This window comes from Acanthaster planci, linkage group LG11 (assembly GCF_054643075.1).
Source record: "Acanthaster planci isolate LZ-2023a linkage group LG11, COTS_SCS, whole genome shotgun sequence".
Lineage (NCBI taxonomy): Eukaryota > Metazoa > Echinodermata > Asteroidea > Valvatida > Acanthasteridae > Acanthaster > Acanthaster planci.
This window is the reverse complement of record NC_141787.1, coordinates 13,621,589-13,644,567: the sequence shown is the minus strand read 5'-3', so window position 1 is coordinate 13,644,567 and position 22,979 is coordinate 13,621,589. Positions and strand designations below refer to the sequence as shown.

Sequence of the window (22,979 nt, the reverse complement as noted above, 5' to 3'; positions counted from 1 at the left end):
TCGTATCAAATCGGTTATCTGTCAGATCTTCTGAACACTGTAATAATAATCATAATTTCTACAAGACAGAGTACCTACATACGGCTGTTGTGTGTTCCACTTTCATGTATAATGGCTCTTGGTCTGAATCAAAACAATAATCCTTGGGAATCATAATCCTACAAGGGTCGATTCAAAGGACTCAGTCGCAAAGCACGTCGTTCTCGAGGGAAGTGAAAACACTCCAAAGCACTTGCACAGAACAGGGACTTTTATTTATTGGGGGGGGGGGTTTGAGAACTAAATCAGTGCAAAGCCAAACACACAAATTTATCTTAATAAAATAATTTATTACCTATTTACAGTCCCGAGGATCACCCTCTCGTAGTTTTGTACAGTTCCTCAAATGAGGATATTCATTTTAAAAAAATGACGTCAGAGAATTGTTTTACGGTTTAATTAAAAGAACTACATTAGACGCCAATAACACCAAACATTATGCTTTGGAGGTTCAATCACAAGACAATAGTATTACAATAGTAAATCAAGTCAATTAGCTTCAACAGCGAAATATTCCACAGTTACAACACATGTAATTACCGGTAAGTGCACCAAAATTACTTCAAAAGCCACCAAGGCTACTTCCAAGTTCAGGAGAAAATATTCACCCGACACTAAGGGTAAACAATGCCACTCAGGCTAAATGGTACCACACAGGCTAAATAGTGCCACACAGGCTAAATATATAGTGTCATAAACAGTGCCACACAGGCTAAATAATGCCACACAGGCTAAATAGTACCATAAACAGTGCCATAAATAGTGCCACACAGGCTAAATTCTACAACCAAGCCTTTAATACAATATGACATAACAGTTTATCTTGGTCTGCATGGGCCTCTGACGTCTACGGCAGTCGTAGCGCTCCGTCAAACAGCTAGCGATGCCCTCACGAGACACAGCACAGAACAGTGGAGAGCATCTTGGCCGGACCCAAGGTAGTAAAACTGCCATAAGGTAGGGCTCTCTGGAAAAGTTGATAAATTCAACTCCAAATAGTTGTACAATACTGTTCCTCATAGCTGACAATTATCAAAGTTGTGACTTTTCCAGGAACATCAAAATGTATGACTCTTCTATCAAAATATTACGATAATCTTTTATACAAGTACCCTAAATTACTGAACACAGAAAACAATTATTCTTACAGTTTGTGGCTTCACGGTTGTCTGCAGTCAGTCACCAGTTCCAGGGTCATTGGACGGTCCGCTCAAAACAGGGAAAAGATGTATAAGCTGACAAGGTATGGCAACCCCAAAGAGCACAAGGCCCTTAGCTTAAATTACTCTTGTTGGCTTGGAGAGCCTGACCACTGGGGTTAATATGCTTTACAGCAAGACAACTGACTGACTATGGGTGGCACATCTTCACTCTTTATACACCACACTCCCTCACACTCCAGTGCACCCAATGAAAAGACCACACCCAACTGAAACATCCCAACTGCTTGTACTTACCATTCAAATGCAAAGTCCACAATCTAGAGCCCCAAGCACCTTGTGCTAAATGCAAATCAATGACATCACATACTGAAATGAATATTTAAATCAAGCAACTTCTCTTGTTGCAGCCAAAATTGGGAATCTCAATAAAACTCTACATGAAAGAAAAATAATAGTTGTCATTTTAAAAAAATAAAATGGGCTGAGATGTGACAGGGTTAATAATGATAAAGCACGACCTGGTCTCACTCACTCAACTTAATGATTACCGTAGTTTTATCTTGAATGTAATCCTAATCGTTAGTTTTTCAGGTCGCGTTTTTGTCTTTTCAGCAGTGAGAAGTTTATAAGAACATTTACTTTATTTTTGTCCCTATAAATGTCTGTAGACAGCACATGAATGAAGTCCACTCAATTATATAAATATGAACTGTAATTGTATCTTATTCCTTTCAGTGAGTTCAAGTTTCTTGTAGTCGGTGGAAGATATTAGGTTAAAGTGAAATAAACATCCGGAAGTCCGCGGGTCAGGAACAAACGCTGTTTAGCATTTTTGTCTCAAAGCTGCAGGGGGGTGTAAGTGCCCATTTCCCCCTTGGAGGTCATTCTGTAAATTTCGGGTTTAGGTTTTTTTCCTGTCCCTGTCACGTCTGATAAATGATTTTGTGAGTTTAGAACACGTTAATGAATGTCCAAGAGTGATTAAGTAAAGCAAATTATCAGCCACACAAATAAAATTGTTTGAAATCTGTTTCAGTGATACGATCGTGTCAACATTGAAATTACACAAGTAGTCCTAATGTAATAGGAACCCAAAAGAAATGTTACACGTGGGACCCCAAATTAACAGAATGGATTTCCTGAAAAAAAATCCCATCGTTACCGGGGGGCTACATTACTCCGGTCGTAAATCTCATGTTTTGTTTTTTTCACATGCAACTGCTTGCATGCATATAATGTTCGATTTAAAAAAGGAAACTGCTTCGATCTTGGGTCGATACGATATCGATAGCATGTGGTTGGATGTTCTGCAGCAAAAGGACATAAGCGACGACCTTCAAGTCCGTGGGTTGAAGGCTCCGACATGCAGGCAAAGCTGGCGGCCAGAATTGAATCCGGCACATTGAGTCTCTTTTAAGCATGATTGCGAGTAATCTAATGTTTTCCGAGTTTGTGGCGCTCTTGGTGTTGTTTTGGTCCTTGCTACTGTACATGTATTTACATTATACATGTATTGGCCTATATGATGACAGTAATTCGTCCAGTGTGGCCGTTTGGGTTTTGTGAATCAGTGTTTGTTGTTTTTGTTGATGGTTTTTTTTTCTCTTCGGAGGGTGTGATCCCTTTACGGATTAAAAAACGAATCTTTTTTCCTTCGTCGACCCGGGTCTTGAACTACGAGTTCAAACCTCCAAGATCAAATTTTCTGCTACATAGCATTCAATTTAGCTGTGCAATTTGAGGTCAAGTCTTGAAGAGTTTCCATTCTACTCAATGGCGTAGCTAGGATTTTACTAGTGGGGGCACAAAGGAGGCACCAGCATCTTATGGGGGGCACCAGCTTTCATGCGGTGTGGTTTTTTGAAGCAAGCTTTTCTTAGCCTTGTTCACTGTCCATTCATCCGGTTTTTTTTATTTTTTTCAGTAGGGGCACCGGGAATGGGGGGGCGCGTGCCCCCAGGCACCCCCAAGCTACGCCATTGATTCTACTGCGAGAGGCCTAAGGGTGCAATGAACGAATTCATTGAAAACAGTATCAGCAGTGGCGTAGCCACGTGCCTCCCCCCCCCCCACACACACACAAATTCCCGGTACCCCCCCACCCACACACACACACACTAAAAATCTGATGAATGGATAATGAATACGGCTAATAAAAGCTTGCCCAAAAAAAAAACTCACCGAAAGGAATGCCCCCATAAAATGTTAGTGTCCCTTGTGCCCTCCACTAGTAAAATCCTAGCTACGCCACTGAGTCTAAGTAAACAAAGTTCAGGGCTCAATAAGATGCTAGCCCACATTACTGGAGTTTCTGAAACAAACATTAAATTACTGTCTCGACCCAAGTTTTATATTTCTTTTCAAGTTTTGGTGCATGTGTTCAAGTTAGCCAAATCATGATTCGGGCTAAACAAACTCACCCCTCGAAAGTTCCAAAATCTACTCAGCCATTTTTCAAATGGCATCCCTCTACTTTTGGGGGCACTCAGGATCGTTTTTCCCGCAGTAATTTTGTCAACTCTCTAACCTCGGATGGAAGCTCCCGAACCCAGGGAATTGATCTTGGTCCATTTTTACCAGCCAAACAATCTCCTACTTCAAAAGAAACTGTGGCCCAGTGTGGGAGGCACTTTTTATGCTAATAAGCTCAGCAGACCCATTCCCTACGTAGTCTCCAGACGTCTTACAAACGTCCCGTGAACGTAGGGACGGGGACCAGTCCAATGTTTTCGGCTACGGGTGCACTGAACTAATTCAAGCTCCATTGAAAAATAGTGTAAAATCAACCAAGTTTGGAGCCCCATGGCAGGCAACTGAAGTCCCTGAGGCCTCTCAAACAAAAATCAATGTGTTGTTTGGTCCTTCAGATTTCATTTGATTTTCAATTTTTAGTAGGTTAACCAATGAATTTTTTAATTATCCGCCCAAAACAAACTCACCCCCCAAAAAGTGAATGTTGCCAAGCCCTCCCAGCGGCCATTTTTCAAATGACATCCCTCACCTTCCGGGGGCTCTTCTGACTAATTTTCAATCCCATTTTTGTCTGCTTTGCCCCCAGATGGGTGCCCCTGAATCTACAGAGATGATTCTGGGCCATACTGACACAATTCCACCATTTCTTGGCCCAAACAGACCCCTCTTTTCGAAACAATCTCTGGGGGTACGTTTTCTGCGCCTCTGCCTGGCGGAGAATTTTCCTTGAATTGGGACACTGCACCCCTACGGGTTCGGTGACCGGACCGGTGCACGGTGGTAGGTACGGGTGCAGTCGCGTGGGTGCGACAACCATACGGTACGCGCACGGGTTTCGAATCAACTCGGACCCAAACCAACTCGGAGCCATGGCAACTCGGACCCATGCCATTCCGGACCCATGCCAACTCGGCCCCAATACTAACCCGGACCCATGCCAACTCGGACCCACAACCAACTCAGACCCAAAACTAACTCTGACCTACGAAAACTTTTATTTTGTCCACTTTTACATTTTAGCATTTGATAAATGACACTTTTACACTGCATGCTGCCAAGATGTAACGTCCTCTCTACACGTAATGCAGGGAAACAGTGGCACAGGCTTCCCAGAACTTCTCCGTTTTCGAGTTTGAACAGGCATGGTGGTTGAAAACCGTACAGGACTAGATTTGATATCAGTATTGTCTTGGAACAAGGCGACGAGCGTCGTAGTTTAATGGGGCACATTTCCTTTGATGTCCTATTTGCCACTTTGTAATCTGGAATCTTAATCAGTTATTAGCTTCCGATTGACCACAAAGACTGATTTTGTCACCTTCCATTCTTGAAACCCTATGATCGGGGAGTGGGAGCTTGGGACAACCAATGGGAGCAGCTTTTGGAGTGTGATTGACAGTACCAAATCATTGACGCCCTTTCTCCGAAGTTTTTTGGCACCCCAGATCACCAGAAGAAATCGAATGAACTTTCACCAAACAGCCCCCAAAGTTTTTGTTGCAATAAAAAGCCACAGATAGGCCCTTCTGCTGTACATAAGAGATCCTGCATACTTACAACACATACTGGAGATATACATCAATATCACGAACATTGACCTTTTATAATGTCTCATGCTGTTATCCCCCACCTCGCTTTTCAAATATTTTTGGCCTGGCAAGTCTTACACCTCCACCTTGCCCCACCCCCCCCCCCCCCCGAATATCGGCAAAATTTAGGCAGGTGGAGGGAATTCATCCATGCAGGCCTAAACTGATTGTCCAAATAACGCAAACAGGTTGGCAATTTCGAACAGCACAAATCAAATCATTTTAAAATAAAAATGTGGAATATTTCCTATTGTCTTAAACTTGGAGACAGTTTTGAAGCGTAGTATGTCTGCTCGCAAGCTCATTATTAATATTTTGTGATCCCCACTTTTTTTTTTTACAATAAGACAAAGGATCATAGAATTATTTAAATAACTCCCGAATTTGGGATTGATTGTTTCCGACGGATTCAGAGTATTTCTTTCACAAAAAGTATTTGGTGTAGTGCAACCATAAGAGTGGGTCCGACTCGGAGTTGACTCGAGGTGGGTCCGAGTTGGCGTGGGTCCGAGTTGGTTGTGGGTCCGAGTTGGTTGTGGGTCCGATTTGGCGTGGGTCCGAGTTGGTCCTGGATCCGAGTTGGCATGGGTCCGAGTTGGAATTGGTCCGAGTTGGTTTGGGTCCGAGTTGACCTGATCCCCGCGTACGCACGTACCGTGAAAAGGCCATCGATATTAAATTCTATATCAAAAAGGTCTACGTGCACAATTTTCAGTTGGCCTGGCGTGCCTGCATGTAATTTAGTAATTAGCTGAGCAGCTGGGTTTCTGTACCGGTGGAGGAGAACGTCTGGATGTCTGGGTAGCTTGTTTGTCAGCTCTTGTCTCAGGTACTGAAACGTCACTCAATTCGTGGCATAGCCCAGGTAACGTTGGACTCCGTTCCCTTACATTTTTACAAGTTAACTTAACAAGCAAACAAATGCTTACCGACATGACCGAAACAAACCCTAATAACAAGTCTGCCTAGGCTAGCCCCACTAGTGTGGCACGGAGTCTCACTCCCGATCCGAGAGTGAGAGTCCGTGCCACACTGTAGTGGGGCTAGCCTCGGCCTGCTTCAATTTCTCAAATTGAGAAATACTTTCAAAATGTTCTGTCGATGTCATATACTTGAGGGACACTTGTTGAGAAGTATGATGTAGTTTCAAGATGTCACGTACAGGTACAGTCGTTTTCATAGATCCGGATTCATTACATTCCCTATCGGTTGAAATGAAAACCTACCTCCTTTGTAATGTTCCTCAGAATTACATCCTCATCCTACAACTTGGAAAACGACTGTACTTGAGGGAAATTCATTTCTTTCATGGCTGATTAAAATCCTATAGGCATTGGTATTGTAACGGCCCCCGAATCTGACTCGCCAAGAATATAACCAGAAGCCAGTAATTTACAGTTTCAGTAATTTATTAAACAAAATGTAGTTGGAGGGGAACTAAATTGTCTAACACTTACATTTCATTAACCAAGCCACAGCAGTGCGGAGTTGTCCACTGGTACTAATCTCTAAGAAATAAAATGAACCTTACACAGCCAATGCCCAGTCCCAAATCCACACTGGGCTCAAACTACAAGAGGGTTTTAAAGGAAAATACAGGAACAAGTCAGTTCAACAAAGGAAGTTCCAGTCACACTAAAAAATAATGGCTAATCTTATGTAGCATCCCACTGTGTGGCCACAGCCAAGGACCCATCTGGCTGAGGCCAGGCTGCAGTATGTAAGACATTTAATGAGTGCTGCTTTGGTTGGCACAAAAATAACTTTGATCCTGTTAATTGTTACAGTATCTAACCCTGAAAAATTGTCGCTCGGCCTATAAAGCTCCTTCAAAGAAGAACATTTCCACACTGTTCATGGCAACAGTATTCCTGTTACTTTCTAGTTGGATGTCACTTAGTTTCATTTCAACAGGTCAATTCATCTTTCACTTTCAACTTCCTGCTACCCTTGCACTCAATCATTGCAGAGGATTCTGTCGGGATCTATCTTTTTTTGTTGGTATTTCCCTTAGAGGTATGAAAATTGCTCTATGTAAGTCCAGTTTGGTATGTTTAGACATACTGCCAGTCAGTTATAGGTCAACTACCCATGTGCCGTCAAGACGCTAGATTCTGCTTCTTCTTCAAGTCATCATTCCCATTCAAGTCAAGTTCTCAAGATGAGTTTCCCCTGTGTTGTGTGCACCAAGGCTGTCAGGAGAAACCAGAAGGCTCTCCAGTGCAGCCGTTGTAACAGACGCCAACATCTGGCATGCCACACAGGGTTCTCTGCTGCAGACTCTGAGCGGTTCATGAATGGCTTTTCTGAGCTTGCTTTGTAGCATTGTGTGACATGGTTCTCGTCAGAGAATCCAAGATGTGCCACAACCAGCGGAGGAGTGCCAGGCAGATGCAGGGGCGTGTATTCCAGCTATAGGTGAGGTACGTGAGCGGTGACCTGAAGGCATCAGGGCTTCCATCTGCTTGCAGCCATCTGCACGTTCCAGCCATATGAAGAACCCAAGAACGCAAATCTTTTCAGAGCTACACATTGTCAAAGAGATACTTATTGCTGCATTACAAAAATAAAGGCTCTTCTCAGAGCCACACTCCACCCCCCCCAAAAAAAATATATAAATAAATTTTAACTTCTGGGTTTTTTGGGGGGGGTTGGAAGTTCTGCCCAAGTGCCAGATGGAAATTTTCAATCAAATTTTGTTTTATCATGTAAGGCTCAGGCCCCAAAATGGACTTAGTCTCAGACGGAACCTACTACGGCAAGCATCGGGTGCGCATCCTTCAGCACTTCCGCCATGGCAACACGCACAACATCAAGGAGGTTGCCGTCAACACTCACCTCTCCTTGGCTAGGCAGAGGGACTACCTACATGGCGACAACTCAGACGTAATTGCCACAGACAGTCAAAAGAACACTGTTTACGCACTGGCCAAAACAAAAGGGGTAAATATAATGATTTTTTCAGTGTAAGAGTTTGCGATTTTTTTTCGTGTAACATGTACCCTGTATCTTTTGCCTCCGAGTGGCAAAAGCACTTTTTATAATTTCCTTTTTTTTTCACCTGGCTCCCTATCTAATGTTGCCAGTGTCACAAGTTTTTTGAACCTGTTTTGGAATGTAAACAACAAAATAATGACATCCAGAGAAGAGGAATCACTTTTCCATATAACCCATTCAATGTCGCACATTTATTTTATTCCTCCCACTCCTGACAGATAAGGACCCCGGAACAGTTTGCCATGGACCTTAGCCGTCATTTCCTGACGACCTACGAGCAGGTTGTCCGGACGGAGATTTCGGTGGAGGAAGCCCCATGGCATCGGATGGACCACTCTGGCAAGGAGCACGTGCATGCCTTCATTCATCGACAGGAAGCCAAACGATTCTGCATTGTGCAGCAGGAGAAAAACGGTACTTTGAACAGATGACCTAGAGTTTATCATAATCGATAGACTGAGCTTCGATTTTTGAATCAGTGCCTTCAAAGTCTGGTTTAATTATCCAGAAATCACTAGGTCATTTCATGTTGTTTTGTTAAATTTGGCCCTTTTGTTTTTTTAAATAATCCTTTGAAATATCACTACAAAATAGTTGTTTTCTGCTGATGCCTAGTTTTGATAACAATATATAAATGTGATCCACATAAAATACACTCACAGAGGTATACTTCACAGCAAACCAGTTCAACTATAGAAATAAGTAAACTAGAGAATCTTCCCACCCACGAATAAAAACCATCCGCTCTGACGCTCCAGTGTACTTCATAGACAAAGTTCAACGTCATTTTTGTTTTTCTTTGTCAAAAATTGACTGGCATGTATGAAATGAGATGTATTTATTCCCTCCCCCTTCCAGGGCTCCCCAAAGTGTCATCAGGTTTGAGCGACATGAAAGTGCTCAAGACAACCAAGTCGGGATTTGTCGGCTTCGTGCGGGACAGATTCACCAGCCTGCCGGAGACCACCGACCGCATCCTTTGCACATCCGTCCGTGGGAAGTGGTCGTACTCCAGCGTTGCCGGGATAGACTTTGACAAAACTTGGTGAGGGCTCAGAATACAAACATTCTTGGGTTGTTACTCTACGTACTGCATAACATAGTTTGAGACTAGACAGTGTTGACTACAAGTGGTGTAGTAAAACTAGGCTCCCGAGATAATATATGGAACATGGATGCTGGACTCGGGAACCACTTTGTCAACTTTCAAGGTGCTACTATCGACCATCTGCCCAAAATAAACCATGTTATATTCATTTTACCGTGACACATATAGGTACATCCCATGCCCTTCCATTTTTTTATGCCTAGTAGGACGATGTTCACACGTGCACTACCACTGCAGTGTAACAGCTCAGCGATGGCTTCTATTAAAAACTCAAATGAAAGTAACGATAAAGGTTGGTCGCCAACCTTGCCTGAATGAGACCCTGCCTCAAAAAAATTAAACCAATGCAAAGTTTTATCATCGGATTCCATTCGTCCTCTGTCTTGCAGGGAGATTTGCAAGAATACCATTCTGGACATCTTTGCCGGGCCACCAGAGACGGGTATGTACTCCCCCTCTGTGCAGCAGACGTTGTACCAGGCTGCCCAACAAATCATGGCCAAAGTACCTCAGGTAAAGCTCTCAAAAAGACTCGCTCTCGCCCAGCTATCAAAGACTCCTCTCCTCCAAAATAAATCCTTTGTGTCCGACTGGTCGACTTTCAGTCCCGGACCTTTGACGTGCTGTTTGAAATTTTTGGTTTGATTTTTCAGGTGGATAAGGTGGAGTTAGAGATGCCCAACATTCACTACCTCTTTGCCGACCTCAAGAAAATTGGAATGGAAAACAGTGGAGATGTAGGTTTCAGTGTTGTGTTTATCCTAACCAACGTGACTCCAGATAGCATTGAAACTTCAGGACTCTGCAGCAGTCAGAAGTAACATTGTACATGTCCCAAAGAAATGCTAAAGACACCTTCCACACATTCCTAACAGAACATTTTTAAGGCTGGTTCATACTTCAGGGGAACGCCAAATCAAAGCGAAGTCACAGAATGCTTGCAGTGACATACTTCTCTGAAACCTTTTACACAGCCCGTGGACACTTCTAAGTCGCCCTTTCATCAGAGGTCACTCTTGACACTTCCCACAAAGCACCCCCTCACATACCACTAACAAGACACCCCTTAAAACTCCCTTGGCTCAACCTGGATATCCCATATGACTAAGACACCCCAGAGATAAACCCATACCTCATAAGCCCAAACTTTAATAATTCCTGTTTTTCAGAACCGGCGAAACCAAAGGCCATTTTGAAGTTCGCTTCCTTGTTTTTTGCCAGATCCTGGTGCCCACTGATGAGCCACGTGGGTACATCCGTGCTGCTGTCTGCCGTACCACAGCTCGTCTCTGAGGAGACCAAGTGTGACCCAAGAACCAAACGTCAGAAACAGCCTAAAAAAAGGCCTGTTTGTCCTTTCTGTTTAATTTTCAGATTAACGACCTCAGTAACTTTGTTAGGCCCTTTGGTCATGTTTTCCATCCGTGTTCAGTTCGCCAACATTGTATGGTAGGAGTCCTCAGTAGAATCTGTCATGTTGGTATTCAATTTACATGAATTCTTAACCTGTTTTGGGGGGGAATGCCTGATTGACTTGAAATTTTATACAGCAGTAGTAGGGATAAGTCAGTGATGTCATGTTTATTCTTTCGATTACATACAAAGTACTTAGAGAAGTATATTTTCAGGTTGTCCAGCAAAACAGTACCTCAAATAAAATACATGTACGGACATGGATTCTCTTATAAATGAGATACATATACAGTGTTGACATGGATCTTCATTGTTTACATTTGTATGTATTCTCATACATTGTGTCCATCATGCTTTTATTTTCATTCCTTGTTTATTTAGTTTAACCTTTTTCATCTATTCTTTGCTCTGACATCAGTGATCTATGACATTCATGATGAGAAAGAAAACACCCTTTTACTGAAAAAGAGGTGTTTCAACAAGTTTGCATGGCACATCCATATATACACAAGCGTAGGGAAAACGTCAGTTCGAGAATGACCCTTGACCCTTAATTGCCATGTAACACAGAAAGCTTCTTTGAGTTTTATCAAAAGCTGCACAAGATCTCATAGAAACAAGTCATGAAAGGACAATTTGATAATTGCAGCTGTTTGGGAATAGCGAGCCAAATTTCCACGGGGGTGTCAAATTCCCTCTTCCTCCAGTCCGTGCAGGGTTAAAGGAAGTATGTTATGTGCATGTAATGGAGAAAGTGAGGAGCAGTCATATGTTTACTGAACTCAGGGTATAGCGGTCAGTTTATCTGCCATTCCTCACCAGTGATCTCTATCCCCGATGACAATACTGTAAATTGTCGTAGGTCAACATCGTAGTGCAGTGGTCAAACCCCCTCCAGTCAAGCCCAGCCCCTTGTGTCAGAGTATAGCCTTATATCCTTCAACACTGGGTGGTTGTGCAGACGTGATGTACTTTGAGTTGTCGGTCCCCTTCTGTCCTGAAATATACAGAAATTTAGTTGCGGTCACAAAATGCATGATTATCAGGGGACCTACTTTGAGCCAGATTCTCTGGTTCCAGGGAAATATTCCACTCTTTATCAAGCACATTTTTGGTAACCCCATGGCGTAGGACCACTGGTCCACCCCTTAGGGTGGGAACACATTTTGTTTCCTGAGAATGAGTAGGCTAGTCGAGAACCAAGGTTAAGAATTTGACTTAAGAATGCCTCCTGTTTGGTTATCTACGTTCAGTCGTGACGAATTTTAGATTTCAGAGCACACAAATGCAGGCAGGATTCAATTTTCATTTCTTCACCTTTTTATTGCACTTCAAGACTATACATTTCAATTTAGAGAGTACACATTCCCGAATCGAGAATTCCTTAGCTATACGAGTTCTTATTTACAACGAAACCAATCGTGCCAGGTATAATAAATGCCACCGATATTAAACATGATTTATTACTGTGACAAGTATTTTATCAATTTGCATTGGTAAATGTATGATAATGAAACAAAATGCATTTGCAATTTTATTCTGAATATCCAGGGATTTTACAATACAGAGACGTCAGTTTGGTTAATTTTGTGCGTCTCCTTTTTAATCTGTCCATTACATCACTGAAAGTCAAATATATTTAACTGTAAAACAGAAAATCTGCGCTTGCAATTTACACCATTTGGTTTTGACATTTTTGTGGGATAATAAAACAAGTCACTTTCACACTTTAAAGGTTAACAGAAATTGAAAACATTTAGTTCACGTCAAGTGAATTTCAAAATAATAATAAATACGTAACCATTTCAAAAACGTCATAAATTCAATGTTCACCCCAAACTTGTGACCCCAAAATTAATAAGAATGATCCTGCGTTTCCCCGCCCACAAAAAATATCACCTTTTGGCTATTTGCGCTCCCAGGCAGATTTGATGACGTCATCAGCAGAATGCCTACATGCAGAGTGCACGTGTAACACTGCAGGATGGGACATTGTACATTCCGTATCGCACGCTTGCAGTAGACCATGTTGTGTTCGATGTAGCTTGGCCCCAGGCAAACACTGTCTCGGTTCAAGGTAATTCATGGTAAAATTTAAAAGACACAGTCCTACCGTGTATTTCTTGAACTGAGGCAGTGTTTGCCTGTGGGCCATTGTAAGCATGCGATACTGCATGTACTGTGTGCAGTCATGCAATGTACACTGTACATGTCGGTGTTCTGCCAAATGACATCAAATCAGCATGGGAGTGCGAGCGGCCAAAAGGGGATTTTTTTTTTGTGGGTGGGGAAACGCAGGATCCCTCGATTCATTTTTGGGTCAAGATTAATGGGGTAAACATTGAAGTTATGACGTTTTTGAAATGGTTAGTATTTATTGTTATTTTTAAATACTTCACATGAACTGAATGTTTTCAATTTCTGTAAACCTGTAACCTTTAAACAACTGCAGGTGCAGTAAACAAGGGGAGGACACCAAAGATTAAGTGGAAGGGGGGGAGTGAATTAATAGAGATGATATGTGTAAAATATTGTGTAAAATTATGATGTGTAAAATAGAAAGTTTTGTTAAAAGCACAAATTGGGTGAGGACCAGTGGCAACCTATTTCCACCACATGGCATTTTGTCTTCAGAACCAGTCATTGACCATTATTCCCGCTGCTTAGCAAATTGGGCTCCACACAGGTTTGTGTGCTAATGGGGCCTTACTTTGTTCACACGTTGCACTTTGCTATTGAGCCAGTGAGGGCCCACAGTCCACTGAGCCCCCCAAGAAAAAGCACACATAACATCTTCAGTCCTTCAGTATGGAGGTCTATCCGCCTCGAGCAGAAGCACCCCCTCATTGGTTGAAAAGAGCCATGCTGGTCGGGACTGTTCATTTTGTTGGTGGGGATGCAACTGCAACACTTGCGTGTTATAGTTGTTCATGGAATAGCATTGCGCAGTTACTACCAAAGGAGCCCCGGTTACTTAGAAAATTGCCCCCTCTCTTGGTCCAGCTCGGGGCTCATTGCAAAGAAAACTTTCACAGTACTTTGGTCAAATTCCTCCCAGCTGGAAAAGGCAACTGAGGAACCAGCAGGAAGTATTTTTACGTGAACAAAAATATGAGCACATGTTCAACATATTCTGGTGCTCATGTTTGGTTAAACTGCAGTGGCACCGCACTCACACGCACATGCTTCAGCTTGACGTGTGCGTGCGTTTGGCAAATCACGACACCTTATTGGTCGAAGAGGCATGCAACGCGTGCGTTCCACCTGTCCACGAGCACTGCGCCACCGCAGTAATGGCTTCTAATTCTGGTGGTCGAGTTACACCATAGTCTAGAAATTCATCTGAGATTGGAAGAGGCTCAATTTCATCCAGTGCCCTTGGATGGGCAGAGCATCTTGGGTCTCACTGCCATCAACAAAATGTGCAAACTTAGATCTAGTCTTGTCATAATGAAAGACAACTCGTTATCAGATGACAACTCCTGATCAAACACCGTACTTGCAAACAAGTGTTCACTTTTTAAAGTTTTTTTTTAAACATAATAAAGGAAACAGACTTCAAGAAGAAGTGCTAAGTATTTTCAGCCGGTTCCCCCTCTGAGGGCGGCAAGGTGGCACCGACCATGCCGGCCGGCAGGGTGACGGCCTCGGTGCTGGCGGGGTAAAGGTGGCTGAGTTTCTTCCCTGACTCTTTACCGATGCGCTGCTGGAGTTTCCGCACTCTCTCCTGTAGAGGCCACAAAAATTGAGAGGGGAAACATTAGCCCAAAAAAAAAAAAGATGACTTGACAATTACATATCGCTCAAGGCTTGGGGCGCACACTAACTGATGACAAGTTTGTGGCCAGTGTCACGGTGCTGCACAGCATCAACATCTGCTAAGCGTGCAAAATACCTGCTTAGCAAGATTAGGCTACCAGCCAAATGCCCATGTTATGTACCTTGTTTCCAACTGGTTCCCTGCTGATTTTTGCTCTGGCCAAATTGGCTCAGTAACCATTCATGCTCAACTGCAGCACCACTCAATTTAGTTCCGGTTCGTCCAGAGTTGGTGGTGATTAAGTGGCTGCAATGGGGGGGAAGGCCCCATTTTGCTCCAATGGCGCAAATTGCAGCTCAGCCAATTTTTCCCAAATGGTCAGGAGATTGTTCATTTCTGAACGACCAGCCCACCGGTGCATACACCCTGCACACACACTGACCTAGAAGGAGGTTGAACTTTAAACAATTCACAGGAAAACAAACACAAAGTCAGACTTAGGTCAGTAATTGCCCTGCAAACGCAGGATGTTCAACAATGGAACTGGCAACGATGTGTCATTGTCAAAGGAATCACAGACTCAATCGCAGGTTGAAATTGTTAACTTTAAATAAGTAACATGTATACCATTGGGACCCCTTTGGATGTTACTGATCCCTTTTTGAAGTACATGCATGATAACATGCACTTGTCTCACTCTCCAATGCATAGGCCCATGTGGAATGAGCTCAGGTACAAACTAACCAAGAAACAATACAGCAGAAACAGCAAATTTAAACACTATTCGTGCAATGGGTAAGGGCCTGTAATCTTGGTTCAAGTTGCAAGTTAAGGCCTCGTTACTGTGCATGCTGCGTGACACAGTGCAAGCACAAAAGTGGTTTTTCAATAACATCATGAACCAAGACTAAGCTACAGGTATGGGTGGATTAAAAGTAAACGAGGATTTATTTACACCAAATATACATTAGCAAAACACTGTCACTAAAGACAAAAAACTTCTAATTGGATAACTTTCAGAAGCTGCATGTATCTTTAGTTTCCAACAAAATGGTGACAGAGCCCCCTCCATGGTAACAGTAATGATTTGCATTCTCAAATTTGTGTATGAAATCAACGCGATTCTCCTCAAAAGTATTTGCATCAGCCTTTATATCACACAGCAATATTGTAAAGTTTAGGCTGGATCTAGCATTTTGTAGGCCTTGGGCACTAGTGTTCCATGGGCCCTGCTCCATCAATTTCACAGTGCTAGTTAGTGCTTGAGCCTTCCATTTGGCATGGATTCTAAGCCTCAGTGAGCTATGAACAAGCTAGTTTGACGTTTCCTCAACACAGACAAGTTACGAGAGAGATGCTGAAACTCATCTCCTGCGCATGCAGAAAATGTTGGTGTTTTCGGGTGTGCAACTTTTCCTCGGATCAGCCGATTGCCTCATTTTGCACTTCACACTCATGCCACTGAACCTCCCCCAAAAACTGCGCAAAGTCTTGTAAAGACTGGAATTTCCTCAATCAGTCAAAGTCCAAATTGCATAATTCCCTAGCCCTCAAATTTCAGGAATGCAACTTGGAAGAAACAAAAAACGAGGAAACTCCAATTTTTGCAACAATTTGTTCAGTATTTTTCAATTTTCAATGGCGCAAGTCTGAAGTGAAAAACGTGGAAATCAGCGGATCCGAGGAAAGGTTGCAGGTCTGAAATTTGTTCGTAGGCTCCTTAAGTTTTTCATAGGCCCTAGGCACGCGGTGCCTAGTACTATGCCTATTGAATGACCCAGCCCTGCTTCAGTTCAATTCGATACAGCACAAGATCAACAGCCATGCATAACTACGTACAACTGACTACCATGCACATTGAACAATACACTCTTCAGCACCAGCTGAGAAAGCTAGGGGGGGGCAATAAATTAACTGCATGCAGACACGGCCAGAAGTGACGACTGACAAGCCCACACACTCAGCGTGTACCTACATGAAGGAAGGGGCTACAAGAGGAGGAATGGGGGGCCTGGATAGGGTCACAGAATGGAACCCCCAGGGAAGTCAACCAGGGACTTCCGTTTGGCTGATGTCTTGGCGATATGCAAATGAAGTTTACTGAGCCGATCCTGTAACGATCAGAAAGATGAAGCCACTGTAAAGATTAAGACTTTCTTTTCTTTCATCGCGGTTGGTGGGTTCTAGGTGCTTGGCTGCAGTGGGCACCCTCGGCCAAAAGGCAGCATGTACACGTGAGATTCAACATATGATACTACATCACACATGGGTACATTACAATAGAACAATAACCTCAGGGCAAATCCACTAGTTAACCCAAAGGGTTCCACATCTCAACTTTCTGAGCGTCAAATATTATCGTACTAAATTCATAAAATAGAACTGCTCCATTTTCTCCCAAGCACTCCAATGGACAGGATTTTACTAACTGACAAGTGACATCATTTGCTCAAAGTGACAAGGCACCAGGATATATTGTCTACTTTTGCTTGCATTGGCATGTTCTTTCCTCTCACCACAAGAACTGGATGCAAGGCAAGAACAGGGTTGACCTGGGACAAATTTCAAGGAGCTGCTAAGTACAATCCATCTGCTCAGCATGGAAAAAGTTAGAAAAAAAAGTTTACCAGCCAAAATGTCATGTAGCGCAAACTCTCTGTGACTGGTTCCCTGAAACATTTTGTACAAAACAACAGAAATGTTGCTTAGCTTCAAGGCAGCTCCAAGAAATCGGGCCCAGATGGCAAGTTTCCCATGGGCCATGCACTGAAGAGTCAACACAGAGATTAGGAGACAAGTTTGGGGATGACATTCCTTTATTTTGACCATTATCTTTAATCCCGTTGTCAGAAGAGGACCATTACATAGTCTGGACTATCCCTATTCTGTTTAGACCACCTTTATTGGCATACTCTGCAGGGAATTTTAGTTCAAGAACCCAAACTATGGCTGCATCCGAATCTGTTATCTAGAGCTAGGTCTAGGTCTTCGCTCCATTGGAAATGTGTGGAGACGCGTAGACAATAGACCTAGCCATAGCTCTGGAAGCCCGTTCGGACACGGCCTTAATAACAATTTTAAACATATACATGTATGTGTAATGGCAATTTACACCAAGTACTGTATTCAAATACATGTATGCAACCTCAAATACACAGTTTTAGATTCAGCCTCGTCAATACAGTTGCGTGCCCTCAGAACAAAAAGGGTAGAACATAGGATTTCCTTTTTCAAATAAATTGTTCATTACTTGGGCTTTACACGTACATCCATCCTTTTCTAACCAAGGAATTATAATGAAGAAGCTGTCGGATGTCTGACACGGTAGAACTGGGCCTCAATTTGAGAGTAGTTAGAGGTACTTCTCATCTGAAAAGACCTGACTCAGAAAAACTAACTCCTCCTTAAACTATGATTTGATTACCTGAGCATTCTGAACAATGTTGCTGATCACGGCTATCTTGCGTTTGGAGTTCATCAACTTCTTCACATAAGGGTCCAACTCAATGGGAGGCTCACGTGATTGGCCCAGCTGCTTCAGAACTGGACAGCGGGTGAAACAAACACACCAAAAATCAACTAGGGCTGTGTTTCCATGGGGTTCAACTGACACTGGGTACCTATTTCTCCCATGATGGGATACCTACCAAACTGTGATTACTATTAAACACCTGCGACAAGACATGACTCAGTTTGTCAATTCAATATTTTCCCCTTCAAAGTTCTAAACACGGGCAAGTATCTGTTATCTTTATTCATTTTTTTTGGTAGCGATTACTACCCTGCTGTCCATTAAGGTTAGGAATCCAAGTTTAATTCAATAAACGTCAAACAAGCTTTCCTAAACCATTTAAACATTTAGCCACCCTTTCAAAGCCTCAACCCCACCTACCTTGGTGTCTCCATACCTATGTATACTTTTGCATGGTACTTATTACAAAGTAATAAGTTGTACATAGAAATTATACAAATCGATGTCAGGGGGCATTCACAATATGCATATTCAATTTAAATAAAAAAAGCCACAGATGCAGAAAAGAAAAAAAAGGATACTATGCAATTTGGAGGAATACATTTTTGGGGGGGACTGTTCAAACATGAATGCCACATCACAAACGTCTTGAAAAATCTGTACACGTAAAACGCCGTTTCCTCACTGTCCATCAGTTCATCTCTCTTGCAATTCATTTACGGGTACTTACCTTCATCAAGTTCTTCAATCTGTTGCCTCAGGTCCAGCTGACTTTCCCTGTGGAAACAATTGTATTCTCAAAATAACTTGTACTACTGATGCCATGTAGTATGTTTGGAGCCACTGGTTGATTTGTGTGACTAGTTTTAATTGATTGCTTAGCACTAGCCCAGACTGGGGGCCAGTCTACTGGACTCCCCAGTCTGGGGCTAGTGCTAAGCATGCTAAGTGAAATCAAAGACATGGAAGATGAAGAAAACAACAGCATGCAACAAAGTAGACCCTAGCCTTTGATCAAGGCGCCCACGGCAAAATGGATAGTCAAGATCACATGACGAACTGCATGAAAGCCCGAAATTAACCATGCAGTAGCCGAGCTGTGTGTGTCGTGAACTGTGCGCGCTGCCGCAAGCGCATTTGGAGCTTTGTTTCCAGTGGTTTATCTGAATTATTCAATATGCTAATGTTATGAATTATTCACATTTCTCTGAACCAATCGTGTTTTGGGGGCTAAGCAGTCCGATCATGTCTAGGCTACTTACGTCCATGGTGTTGCTGCACAACGGTGCGGCCTGGTATTTGAAACTTTTGCCATATCCAGTTAGAAGATTGACAAATACGTCTTGACCCTCCAGAACAGCCTTCACGGCCAACATTTGCTGTGGTTTCAATTTGTCGATTGGAATCCCAAGCTTCAGTGCTGCATATTTGAGGCAATTCGGGAAGAGATTGTCGTCTAGAGCTTACACCACTGCCCGAAAGGGCGCCGTGTTGAATATGCGCACCATTGCAATGATGAATAATTTATTACATGCACGACAGAGGCGATTGTTTTGATTGGTGGAGACTTATGCATATGTATATATTGTAAATGGGAAGAATTCCATATACGAAGTTCACTGTAATATTGCGTAATTACTACAAAAGTATCCTTACTTTGATCGCTGAATGAAGACGATTCCAATAGGCATTGAAGAGCTGAACATCATAGGACAGAAATGTGGAGTTTTGGGCACACTTTTGGAGCTACACATGGACCAGGTTTACATCGACAGGCGGCCATCTTTGCTTCTGAAGAACATGGCGAATGCGCACGACGTGTGCGCATGAACCGGATCATATCCGGAAAGAACCATTATGTAACAGGGGTTGGGCTGCCACAAGCATTGAGGTAATTTTATGCATGAATCCGCAACACGAGGAGTGCAGAGGGCCGTCATCTGTCTGGATGGATCTACACAGTTCACGAAATGCTGCGCAATGTGCCCTACTGTACTTGTACATGTACAATTTTTACTTGGGGGGAAAATAGTGCGTGGTTTGCGACAATTTTTAAGTTGGACAATTTGTTTAGAAGGAAAAAAAGGGGCCCAATTTCTTTTACAGACAGTTTGTAAGTTGGACAATTTGTTAAGAAGGAAAAAAGGGGCAAATTTCTTTTAGAGAGTGCTTGTCAGTTGGAGGAGTTTTTTTCTATATTTAAGGGAAAAAGGGAGCTGAAACCTGTCTTTAGATTATTGTGTGGCTATCTGCGCTCTAAAATGTGAGGGGAGGCTTGTACAGGAGAAGAACATCCTTAAGGATTTGATTGAAGTGGTCTACTCCTGCATGTCGGCAGCGCCACATGTATTCGGCCAGGTAGAACCCAAACTGGTCGCTTCCACTGGTGTGGATAGTCACCTCTCTCACCAATTGCGCTTAAGACTCCAATTCTCGCTCATAGTGCATGTATTGCTAATGGACGAAGCAAGACTCCACCTAGCCTGAGTTCTTATACAGCATTGGACTGAAATTCCTTCTTTCGTACGGCCGACTGCATTTCTACTTGTTCTTTCTCTCTTGGTTTACATAATACGACGGAGATAACTCACGTCATACAGTCAATTGTGCTCAGACATGTACCTTACCTAGTTGATTTCCTTTGGCACAACCTGCTTATATTAACAACGGAGAGCCACATTTATTTATATTTAAATATTCTAATTTATACAAATATTCGTGAATAATTACATATTCAGTTTCATAAATATTAATTTTTTTAAATATTCATCTTGACCTCATCGTGACCTCTCCTTAATTCAACCGTAACTTTATATGGAACATATCGACTTCCTCCGGCAACAAACGCTCGTGTGGCGTGGTCAGTTAGACTGCTGTATTTCTAAACCTAACAGTTCTCTTCATTGCAGGTTCGATTCCCCTTTACGACACAATTTGGATTAAATGTATTAAATGTGTATACTAACAGTAATAATCCTTGTACTAATGACAGGAAAACTGTGGAGAAATAAAAGGACGGGATAGTGAAAGAAAAAGGAAACGGTAGAGGATATAGTAGGGGGAAAAAACGGCGAAAGGACTCACTTTTTTGCCGTTTTATTGCGTGGGGCCCCTTCTTTTTAAACCTGTCCCCCTAAGTTACTGAACCCCCTTTCACATCTCTATCCCCCAAAAATAAATGTCGCCCCTTTTTAAATCTGTCCTGGAGAAAAAATTTCTCCCAAAAAGTGAACTTCGTATATGGAATTCTTTCCATTGTAAATATAATGAAAAACATAAGCTATGTGGGGCAGAACGCCAAAGGCGTGCGGGGCGTGCGGTTCATCGTGTAGTCTTTCTTCACGAGTTGGTTTGGTGCTTAAACTAGTCTCCTCCAGCTCCTTGCTCTTGAGCGACTATCCATTTTGCTGCGGGCGCCTTGATCAAAGGCTAATTAGACCCGTAAACAGGGCCCGATGAATACTCCTCCGTCATATACTGGGCCCCTGTCCCGATTCATAGGGATTTCTTTCGAAAAATTTTCTCCGGGATATCCGGGGGCATCCGCTTGATTTTATGAGCTGAAATTGCACCGGTATGTTCACTACTTACGGGGTAAACTATCTGCTAGGTTGTTAATTGTAGAAAACTCACCTTTTCCTTGTTTGGAGGAAAAGTGTTGTTTTTTTTGCCGTTTTCCCACTCTGCACGAATTTTGGCCTGACTTGTACATAACTCAGACTATGGTTAAGTTATAGGATGTACGAGAGCCTGTCTAATGCGCACCCAGACTTCAGTACCTACGGATCTGGTTCAGATCTGCGAGAGTACCTGTCGATCTAAGTACTCGTAGAAAATTACGGCTGTTTTGTGTCGCAGCTAATACGCAATGCCCTTGGTTGGTTCCCTGTCCACACACACTGCTTGCGGCAAATCATTGGTAGTGTGGCTCGCTCTCTGTGACGTGACACGAAAGTGACGAAACAGCCATCAGTTTTGTGCAAGTGGGGCAAATTTCATCCGGGATGGGAAAATGGCAAAAGAAAGGCAATATTTTTTCCTAAAATGAGGAAAAGGCACGTTTTCTACAATTAACAACCTAGCAGATGGTTTACACCGTAAGTAGTGAACATATCGGTGCAATTTCAGCTCATAAAATCAAGCGGATGTTTAGTTATGCCCCCGGATATCCCGAATTACTTTTTCAAAAGAAATCCCTATGAATCGGGACAGAGTCCAGTATACGACAGAGGAATTTTCGTCGGGCCCTGTTTACGGGTCTACTTGCCTTGATGCTTGAAATGAGGTACGCCTGGGCCTACTCAACGTGTTCAATCATAGAGCAAGGAAACAGTTTTGGGGGTTATGGTTCAAAATTCGGGGTTCATTACTTTTAGCACCCTGTTCCTATTATAAAGGAATAAATTGTACTTTTTTGAAATGACTTATGTAAACAAATTGTTGGTGATGTCTTCTTTTATACATGTATGTATAATATGACTGTAGGAAGGACCTTCCTCCATGCCTAAACTAATCGCCCAAGACTGGCGTTCTCCATACCTCACTAGCCGCACCCTCTCATCTACCTCCTGTACAGCTGGCCTTAGCAGCTCTAAGATTCCAGCAGCCATTGCATCGCGGTTTTCCGTGGGAGATATTGCCGGTTGTTTCGTACTCGTAGTTTCTGCAGTCATGGTCGCCGCCATCTTTGCTTTTCACTAGTAGGGGTCCTACTAATCAGCGTCAACACACCGTCAACACGCGTCAACACATTGATAGTAACGTCAACACACCGCCAACACTTACAAAATGCATTGAAAACAGACGTATCGAACTGCAATGTATGCGCTTAGAAATAATTTCTATTTCATGAAGTTTATATTTTACTACATTTCAAGGGAGTTTTTCACGCGAAAAAATTGTCTCTGAGCAGCCCCGCCCTTCGCCGCCATCTTGCCTTCTCATGGCGTTTGGACTCTACCATGGT

General features: G+C 42.8%; 2 protein-coding genes and 1 long non-coding RNA gene across 5 annotated transcripts; 1 reads left to right on the top strand and 2 right to left on the bottom strand.

Annotated features, from left to right (window-relative positions):
- Window positions 1-308: 308 nt before the first annotated feature.
- LOC147797484 (uncharacterized) lies at window positions 309-1,604 on the bottom strand. Its single transcript, XR_015427157.1, has 2 exons — window positions 1,188-1,604; window positions 309-1,006 (listed from the first exon to the last, which is right to left on the bottom strand). It is a non-coding gene; the product is annotated as an uncharacterized LOC147797484 (long non-coding RNA).
- A 4,267-nt stretch (window positions 1,605-5,871) lies between these two features.
- On the top strand, window positions 5,872-12,240 carry LOC110981412 (uricase-like). 2 transcript variants are annotated; one of them, XM_022238973.2, is made up of 7 exons: window positions 5,872-6,092; window positions 7,977-8,206; window positions 8,479-8,674; window positions 9,119-9,305; window positions 9,758-9,881; window positions 10,022-10,105; window positions 10,590-12,240. In XM_022238973.2, the coding sequence occupies exons 2-7, from the start codon at window positions 7,991-7,993 to the stop codon at window positions 10,659-10,661; spliced, it is 879 nt and encodes a 292-aa protein (XP_022094665.1). In that variant the 5' UTR covers window positions 5,872-6,092; window positions 7,977-7,990; the 3' UTR covers window positions 10,662-12,240. The 2 variants fall into 2 exon arrangements, with proteins under 2 accessions (XP_022094665.1, XP_022094664.1); XM_022238972.2 differs by having other exon boundaries at window positions 5,873-6,128.
- LOC110981413 (SNARE-associated protein Snapin-like) lies at window positions 12,079-22,972 on the bottom strand. Of its 2 annotated transcripts, XM_022238975.2 has the most exons (5): window positions 22,553-22,972; window positions 18,744-18,790; window positions 17,966-18,084; window positions 16,517-16,652; window positions 14,368-14,508 (listed from the first exon to the last, which is right to left on the bottom strand). In XM_022238975.2, exons 1-4 carry the CDS (start codon window positions 22,696-22,698, stop codon window positions 16,563-16,565), a joined length of 402 nt encoding a protein of 133 aa, XP_022094667.1. In that variant the 5' UTR covers window positions 22,699-22,972; the 3' UTR covers window positions 14,368-14,508; window positions 16,517-16,562. The 2 variants fall into 2 exon arrangements, with proteins under 2 accessions (XP_022094666.2, XP_022094667.1); XM_022238974.2 differs by lacking the exon at window positions 16,517-16,652 and having other exon boundaries at window positions 12,079-14,508; window positions 22,553-22,970.
- Between the last annotated feature and the right edge of the window lie 7 nt (window positions 22,973-22,979).

Coding starts and splice junctions, on each gene's coding strand:
- LOC110981413 (XM_022238974.2), bottom strand. CDS start 22,698: ATGGCGGCGACCATGACTGCAGAAACTACGAGTACGAAACAACCGGCA. Junction 18,791..22,552: donor GAGAGGGTGCGGCTAGTGAG/GTATGGAGAACG, acceptor TTGTTTCCACAG/GGAAAGTCAGCTGGACCTGA. Junction 18,085..18,743: donor GATTGAAGAACTTGATGAAG/GTAAGTACCCGT, acceptor CCCGCTGTCCAG/TTCTGAAGCAGCTGGGCCAA.
- LOC110981412 (XM_022238973.2), top strand. CDS start 7,991: ATGGACTTAGTCTCAGACGGAACCTACTACGGCAAGCATCGGGTGCGC. Junction 9,306..9,757: donor ATAGACTTTGACAAAACTTG/GTGAGGGCTCAG, acceptor TCTGTCTTGCAG/GGAGATTTGCAAGAATACCA. Junction 9,882..10,021: donor TCATGGCCAAAGTACCTCAG/GTAAAGCTCTCA, acceptor TTGATTTTTCAG/GTGGATAAGGTGGAGTTAGA.